General features: G+C 38.6%; 1 protein-coding gene across 1 annotated transcript; it reads right to left on the bottom strand.

Annotated features, from left to right (window-relative positions):
• Window positions 1-2,905: 2,905 nt before the first annotated feature.
• On the bottom strand, window positions 2,906-8,803 carry LOC125897841 (homeodomain-interacting protein kinase 2-like). Its single transcript, XM_049591297.1, has 11 exons — window positions 8,768-8,803; window positions 7,511-7,720; window positions 7,175-7,372; window positions 6,886-7,079; window positions 6,726-6,789; window positions 5,525-5,635; window positions 5,324-5,407; window positions 5,051-5,211; window positions 3,343-3,471; window positions 3,131-3,231; window positions 2,906-3,024 (listed from the first exon to the last, which is right to left on the bottom strand). Exons 1-11 carry the CDS (start codon window positions 8,801-8,803, stop codon window positions 2,906-2,908), a joined length of 1,407 nt encoding a protein of 468 aa, XP_049447254.1.

The raw sequence follows: 8,803 nt of genomic DNA on the forward strand, positions 1-8,803 counted from the left end.
GAATGGCGGAGTATTTTTCTGCTATTGAAAGGGCACATTATTCAGATATATCATTGTGAAATGATTTATATGTATGAAATAAACATGATTTACAATACATTTTGATCTACTTTCATTTTCAAAAAGGCAGAAATGCTGCTTAACCCTCGTGTGACCCCTGGACATTTTTGTCCATTTCCAAAATTCAAAACTCCCTCACAGAGAGATTAAAGGTCACAGGGGGGTGATTTTTTGCATGGGGGTGTCATTCTGGGTGAAATTTCAAATTCTCAACTTTCAGCATGAAAATCCATTATTTGACCCTGTAATGCATTTTTATCCTATCCATGACCCTTCAAGTGGACAAAAATGTCCACTTTCTAGGAAGTGTCCAACAAAAGGTCACAGGGGGGTGATTTTTTGCATGGGGGTGTCATTCTGGGTTAAATTTCAAAATCCCAACTTTCAGCGTGAAAATCCATTATTTGAGCCTGTAACGCATTTTTATCCCGGCAACAATACAAATGGCTAAATGACAGGTGGACATTTTTGTCCACTTGAAGGGTCATGGATGGGATAAAAATGCATTACAGGTTCAAATAATGGATTTTCATGCTGATAGTTGGGATTTTCAAATTTAACCCAAAATTACACCCCCTTGACAAAAATCACCCCCCTTGTGACCTTTTGTTGGACTGTTTCTAGAAAATGGACATTTTTGTCCACTTGAAGGGTCATGGATGGGATAAAAATGCATTACAGGGTCAAATAATGGATTTTCATGCTGAAAGTTGGGATTTTCAGATTTAACCCAAAATGATCCCCCCTTGACAAAAATCACCCCCCTTGTGACCTTTTGTTGGACACTTTCTAGAAAATGGACATTTTTGTCCACTTGAAGGGTCATGGATGGGATAAAAATGCATTACAGGGTCAAATAATGGATTTTCATGCTGAAAGTTGGGATTTTGAAATTTCACCCAGAATGACACCCCCATGCAAAAAATCACCCCCCTGTGACCTTTTCTAGGACACTACAAAAGTTTCTAGAAAGTGGACATTTTTGTCCACTTGAAGGGTCATGGATGTAACTTTTTTGAAGGGGAACACAAGGGTTAAGAACTGGTAAGCTTTCTGTGTTTATCATAAATTCATTGTCTGAACCATAACATGTTAACTCTGCAGCCCTTTCAAATCAAAACTAAATATGAATTATGGTTTTGAAACAAGCACTTTGAATAGCATTAAGAAAAGTCTTTGCAATTCTGAAAAATAAAAATCACGTAGGAAAAAGCAAGCACTCTCAAAATAAATACGCTTGTAAGGTGCATGGCCAAAACAGTGAAAAAGGGAAAAACGCCAGCACTCTCTCTTTGAAACAAGCACTTTGAATAGCATTAAGAAAAGTCTTTGCAACTCTGAAAAATAAAACAGCTACTCATTATGACTGCTGTGAAATTAATGAATACATAACCTTTTGTCAACTCCGTCAGATCTTACCTCTGACATCCATTATGTATGCTATGAAGAAAACAAAACAAGGTTGAAAAGTGACTTTGATTTTGTAAAATATATTTTCCCAGCCTAATTGAAGAGTAAAAATCAAAGCCCCAAACAATAAGGTTCCATCTCAATTCTCTAGATAAAAAATGAACTACAGTTTTCAGTTTTGCTGCTTAAATGTCCCACAATATTTGCTGCAGCTACATTACTGCTCTTACTGCATTACTCTCAGCAGACAACTGCTCACGTCTCAAATTTGCTGAATCCACCAAGTAAATAGCAGTGCCAGCTTTTAGCATTCATCATCATTAACACACATAAAGGCAGGACATTTGAGTGACAGGTCACCCTTTGCTCATCCACAGCTCCATCCTCCTGTGGAAATATGATTACTTATGGCTCTAAATATCCAAGATGGGGACGACTGAAATGCCGAACTTGAGGCTTCAAAACGGCGATCCACAAACTAATGGGTGACATCACAGTAGCTACGTCCATTATTTTATACAGTCTATGGTCTGAATCAGTGACTCTTTTCAAATTTTATTTATATGCTGATTCTGTTGTGTACATATGCATTTAATTTCTATGGAAGGAGATTGAAAGCCTCTACAATTTTATTATTGTTGTTGTTGTTATTGTTGTTTTTACTTGTTGTTTTGCAGCTGATGCATCTTATTTATCCACTTATAGTCCATAAATTGTTTAAATACTGTAGAACTTTACTCAAATCAGCTTTTGTTTCTCAGCTTGTCTAAACATCTTACAGCTTCAGAGAACATTGACAACCTTTCTTTGTCTTTTGTTTTTTTGTAAGCACATCATCTCTTTAAAAAAATAAGATTCAGTGTGTTTTTGTTTGTGTGACGTCTTAAAATGTTTCTAGACAACAACCTCATCTACATTACAATGACCAAGATTCCTGGCACTTAGGACAGGTATACTGAAGAATATATTACTGTTTTCCCCACTCATTCAGAAGTCATGACACAGATATGTAATTATATTTTAAGTATTTATTAACTAACTAATTGTTAGATTAAATTTTGCCGAATTGGATCAAATAGGATTAGATTGAGTGTCAATTTAGAGTCTCCAATTAACCTGCATGTTTTTGGACTGTGGGAGGAAACCGGAGAACCCGGAGAAAACCCACGCTGACACGGGGGAGAGCATGCAAACTCCGCACAGAGAGGAACAGATGTTAGGCGCTCTCTGTGAGGCCACAGTGCTAACCACTGAGCCACCGTGCCACCCTCTACAACTATGAAGGTTTTTTTATGGCACAACTCATGACAGCTGACATTGATTTCCCACAGCTGTGTCAATACAGGGTACCATATCACATGCATACTCTGTACATTTCCTGTGAGAAATCCAGCCAGCAAGGTGTTGTGCTAGAAAACAACCTTCATAGTGTAATTCAGTCATCCTCGTTGGCAGGGATGCAGCAGCAGAAAGTCCTCTTGGTCCAGGCTAGGAACCGCTTGAAGCAGTTCCTCTTCCTCTTCTCCTTCTTCTTCTTCTTGGGCGCTGTGTGGTCTGAAAATCAAAAGGACATTAAATGTCTTGGATATCCTCAGTAAAACCAACAACAATTTCAAAGACCTTAACCATGCAAACTCAAGTGAAGGTGAGCATTATCTACCAGATGCCGTGGCAGCAAGTTCCTGTTCCACATCTTCCGTTGAAAGGGGAGTCGGCTCCACTGGTGGATTTTCAGAGACATTCTCCAGGAAATCCAACGGGCTAAACACATACAAACAGAGTTAATATAGTATTCCCTAATCTGCTCTAATGATGTCCTAACTTCTCCATTCTCTATCTGATGACTGACATGTTGAGAGGAAATCATCTCACCAAGATTCACTCTGCCCGCTGCCCTCGATCCCCCACAGGCGGCATTCAGGTGGTGCAGACTTCACCATTATAACACCTGGGGGTAATGTCTCTGAAGTAGATGCATGAAATCCATCAGGGGCACTCGAGCTGTGGAATAAATACACATGCAGTTAAACACACAGTTGACTAGGAACTCATCCATTATTTATCATTTAAAAAACAGACATGGCTGACATGAGGAATAGTCTTCATTCACCATCATAATTAGTTTAAAAAGCTACAATGAGGAAATTTTCTTACAAAGTTTTGGGCTCCAATTCCTCTTCCCCTTCCAATGTCAGAATATATGTTCTTGATGTAGGCCGGACATGTATAACACCCTGTGTTTCTGCAGGTGTTTCAGGTCTTTCACTTGTACTGATAAATGGAAACAGGTGCAGTTATTAACAGAACAGAAATTGAAAATTAATCTTATTAAATTTAGACCGGTCAAAATTCAAATTTAATCATTTCGAAACATAGCTCAGCAACCGTGACTTCAGAGGATGACTCAATTTTGTTCACCCTTCCAAAATGACAACAAAAAAAAGTGTAAGGAGGGATTTAACACCTGTACCTGTAAAATTAGCATGCCAAGCTAACTAGCTTACTACCTACAGTGGTGACAATGCTAGTTTTACTTGCAGAGTGAAAGAGAAGCATACCATTAGCTCATGAAATGATTTTGCAGAGTTTCAGATTGGAAAAAGTTCCATTCAGGACTGATACATGCACTTTGTTTGAGCCAGTCCAGGACGCTTCTATATGCGCGTTTATAAATCTACACTGATGCTCTACATTAAAATGGAAGAGCAGTTGTTTAGAGAAATAAAACGGTCTATTTCTGTATGAATTATCGAGCAATGAAGTTAAATTACTGTCACTAAACTTCGAGCACACCTCTCTGAGAGTGTGGTGCTCTGAATAACTGAATGGTACAGTGCTCTCAAAACAGATTGCACTTAGGTTACTGTAGATAGTCAGCTAGTTAGCCAGGCATGGAAACCTCATTGGGTTGTGTTACAGCAGATAAACTCTGTTTAAACTATTCTAAAAACTTTCACTTTTTTGTTTTTGAAAGGCAAAAAATACATTTAAAATACTACTAGACTGTACTGTTTGTATGCTGAATATTGTTCTTACTCTGACCATTTGTGGTGCTTTTTATGCTATCTACAAACTGAAATCTGCCTACTTAAAAAGTCCTTTCAGGATATAGCTTATTTGTAACTAGATATCTTAACAGAGGTCATATACATTTCTTATAACTCCAGTTTCAGATATCTAAAAGTGATAATAACATATACATAAATATATTAAATATCCCAAAATATAACATCTTAAAATTTTAAGTGCAATTCTGACAAAACAGAACCACACTGCAGATATCTTGAATATGAGTTTGGGCTTGTCATAATTTAATTGGAGATATCTGTTTAAGGTATCTTTATATAAATTCTCCATACTACTTAATAGTTCATTTGTACCAGTCAGAATTTAATTAGAGAATTCTTAAATTTGAACTAAAATGTAGCTACACATATTTCAAAATAATATTATGACTATGCATAAATGAACTGCAGATAATGTGAACCCTGTTAATGTGCTGATAAATCAGCTTGCCATGTCCCTATACAGTCTGATATCTGTACATAAAGCCGTAAAGTCCACAAAAGCGGACACTTACTCAAAGTTTTTGTGGAGGGTGCCCCTTGTGATAAAGGGGTGGGTGAGGACCTCAATGGGGGTAATCCTCTCATTGGGGTCGATCTGAAGCATTGCCTTCAGCAGGTCAATGCACTCCCTCTTCTCTTCAGCTCCCACCATGTTCAGGTTCTCCTGGGGCAACTAATGTAGGAAAAAAACACAGCAAATCCGAAGTAAAATTTCTGATTCATAAATAAAGAATTTGTTAAAGTCCATCTTTAGCAGCCACAGCACAATCTACATAAACATCTACCTCCTCCAAAATGTCCAGGCTGCTGAAATACAAGGGCTGGTATCGGCTGGGAACTGTGGTACTTTGCCAATACTCCTCAGGTGTCTGAAAAAAGGTTAAGTGTAATCACGGTAACTGATTAAATTGTGGAACATGTTGTAAAGTATAATCTTAACCAGGGAAGAGAATGTTCTGGATGAGATTACTCTTGGTTTGTCGTACCTTAAGTCTCCAGTGGCCGGAGGCGTCTGTTATGAAGTAATGCTGTGACTTGGTCGCAGCATCCAGTAGATGGTCTGGAGGTACACCCAGGAATGCCACTATCCATCGCATCTGGAGACAAAACACAGCGTCACAGATATGTTACAGTGTGGTACTTATCTCTTTATGAGAGGAAGCTTTTCTGTAGTCAAAATAATATGTATTATAAACTCTGTACATTGCATAGCATCTTAAAAGTAGAAATTACATCTGACAGTAATGCTGCTACAACAGCAAGCCAAATGTTGCTCCACGCAATATAGTATTACATAAAAGTTCAGGATTGGTTAGATCTTATGTCCACACCTACTAGGTGATGGACTGTTTTCCAGAGGTAATGGAATACTTAAGTTAAAAAACTGTCAAGCACTAAAAACCTTTAATAAAAAGTGTGAAAAGTTAGTTTCCAGTAGGGTTTAGCAAACATCACTGTGGCACCAAATCTGATGTAGTGTATCTCCACTAGTATAACAGGTTCAGTGTGAAAGATTTATAGGCATGTTGCGGTAAGGATGGCAGAACTAAAACTTTTCCAGTGTGTCAAGTGTGTAGGAAAACTACGGTGGCCGACATGGAAACGTGAAAACACAAACGAGCCAGTGTTTGATTTGTTCGTTCTGGCCTACTGCAGAAACAACATGACTGACTCTGTGGAAAAGGGACCTGCTCCATTTGTAGATATATTGTAAGCTCACAAAAACACAATTTTCTGAGATAAGTGACGCATTCCTGCTGATGGCATCATGCTATTTCATTTATCTACAGCTGGTGGTGGCAACGAGCCCAGAAAGGTCACACATACCCAGCAAAAGGCAGGGACGATGACTGCTTGCTAACAAACATGGATATAAACAATACAGGATTCTAAACATTAAAAAATAAGCTTGAGAAAGTTTTTCTAAAGCAGTAAATAATTCAACATGTTGGCTGAGCTTCAGCACACTGTCACACGTGTAACTGTATTTGGCTGTAAGAAAACTCCACAGGGTACTTTTGAAGATCTAGAGCCAATTATTTTTTAGATAAGAAAGTGAAGAGCACACCAATACAGCAGCATTAGATCTTTTAGGAAGAGAGATAAAAGGAAGCAGTCGGTGACTTACTACATCATAATCATCAATTCCCTGAAGAGCACATTAGCAAGCATCATGATTGACATCACAACACCTGCAGACCACATGTCTATCGCCTCTGAAAACGGAAGTCCGAGAAATATTTCCAGAGCTCTGCATATGAAACAAAGACAGACACAGAATGAGGAACATTTTCATATTTTAGCACAAATCTCCTACAAACTAGTAGAATCATGATTCATTTCTCACCTGAAGTGCTTTGTTTGAAGAGGTGCCCACTTCTCTGGGTCCTGCTCAGCCCACTCGGTTGGCACACCCAGTCCGAAGTCAATGAGCTTTACCCTGAGGGGCTGCTCTTCCCGATCCACCAGCATTATGTTGTCTATTTTTATATCTGTGTGGATCAGTCCAATGGACTTCAGGGTGTTTAATGCGATGGCCAGCTGCAAGAACAAAGATCGGTGAGGACAGTTAGAGAACAGTGCAACACTGACAGCTTTTGACTTGAGTGTTGTGTCTGATGCTAATGTATACACACCTGCTGGACTACACTCCTGATATCACATAACTCCATAGGAGTGAAGTTTCTGTGGTCAACAATGTAGTCCTTTAGAGTCATATCCAGCATCTCAAAAGCCAGAGCAACTCTGTTGTTTGTCAGTCTGAATGAGTCAATGAACTTGACAATGTTGAACTCCTCCAGTTTCATCTCCTTGAAGACGTTCAGTATCGTCATCTGGAGATAACAAAATGCATGAGTTTGATGCGTAGTTGTTGACACAAAGCTGACACATTAACAAGTGATAAAGGCAGGGAAGCCATTTTTGAAATTTAAACAAAAACAAAATAAATGCTAATGAATTAAGGGACCTACTTCACTGTGGTAGTCGCAGCCGTATTTCATTATCTTTACTGCAACGGTCTCATTGGTGTCCTTTTTGAAACACTGCACCACCTGTCCAAAGCCTCCCTCTCCCAGACTTTGCAGCAGTTCATAGTTGCTGGGGAACATGTTGGGGTGGAGGGTGAAATCAGATGGACTGGATATTGCACCCACAGGCCGTTCCATAATGAACTGGTATTCCTAAAGAGAGAGAAGGACAGGTCATCATCTCATGTTAAACAGCTCAGTGTTAAGGCTCATTTATGCTCAATGACAGATACATATACAGACACAGACAGAGCTTTCTCTCTGCTGCTCAACTCTGCTTTAATTTCACCCATATTTGTGCACATTTTTTGAAAGCTTATGGACACAAACAAAACAGAGCAGTACCACTGGAAATCGCGGGTGCAGTGTAGAGTATTTCAAACAAGATACATCCATAGGACACGACAAAGACATTTTAAAAATGGCAGAACTAAAAGAATCAGAACTTCAGTTAAAACCGAATTGTCTTTCCACATGTCACAATGTATTTATGGCCTCACAGACCAAGTCTGTCTACAATGCTGCCTCTGTGAAAAGGTACATTACTACGACTACGAAAAAGAGTTGTGTTTACATTTTCAGAATCGATATGTATCAATGAATCGATATCTTTAACACACTAGTTTGGATTTCATGTAATCTCTGGCAAAGTGAAATCCCAGCTGGCCACCAACATTGTTTGACACGGATATTTGTTTAAATTTGTGTTATGACTTTGGGTGAACAAAATTTAATGTCAGCCAACATCAATTTGACATTTTACTGATGTGATGATGACGTTGATATTGTCTTTATTTTTTAGGTTGTGTTGTTAAGGAACCAAAATCAAATGTCTTCATAGCATCTCATGCCAACACCATTTTGACATAGAATAACAACATTTAGTTGTAAAATATGGAGAACAAACCCAAAACATCTGCAAAATGTCATCATGTCCACACAGTGTGAAAATCTAACATCATTAGACATTAAAAATATTGTTAACCAGATTTTCATCCCAACCAAAATGTAGTCTCTGTCCACCATAAGAGTTAAGTGTCTTTACATGAGGGAGAAACAAACAGTGACTTACCTGTATTGTCAAAGACTTTCTGAGTCCGTCGAATTTGTTGAGTCAGTCGATGACTTGCTATGTCCAGAAGTTGATCTGAGTGAGACTCAACACTCCTGATCTGGTAGAAAGACCATGTACTTACTAACTTTCACATTAGTTCTGAGTTCCATGCTGAGTTCCAT

This window comes from Epinephelus fuscoguttatus, linkage group LG12 (assembly GCF_011397635.1).
Source record: "Epinephelus fuscoguttatus linkage group LG12, E.fuscoguttatus.final_Chr_v1".
Taxonomy (NCBI): domain Eukaryota; kingdom Metazoa; phylum Chordata; class Actinopteri; order Perciformes; family Serranidae; genus Epinephelus; species Epinephelus fuscoguttatus.

Excerpts from the sequence above, each read along its gene's own strand:
- LOC125897841 (XM_049591297.1), bottom strand. The coding sequence starts at position 8,803 with ATGGAACTCAGCATGGAACTCAGAACTAATGTGAAA. Across the intron at positions 7,080-7,174 it reads TCAGGAGTGTAGTCCAGCAG|CTGGCCATCGCATTAAACAC; the intron begins GTGTGTATACAT and ends TTGTTCTTGCAG. Across the intron at positions 5,408-5,524 it reads CCGGCCACTGGAGACTTAAG|ACACCTGAGGAGTATTGGCA; the intron begins GTACGACAAACC and ends ACCTTTTTTCAG.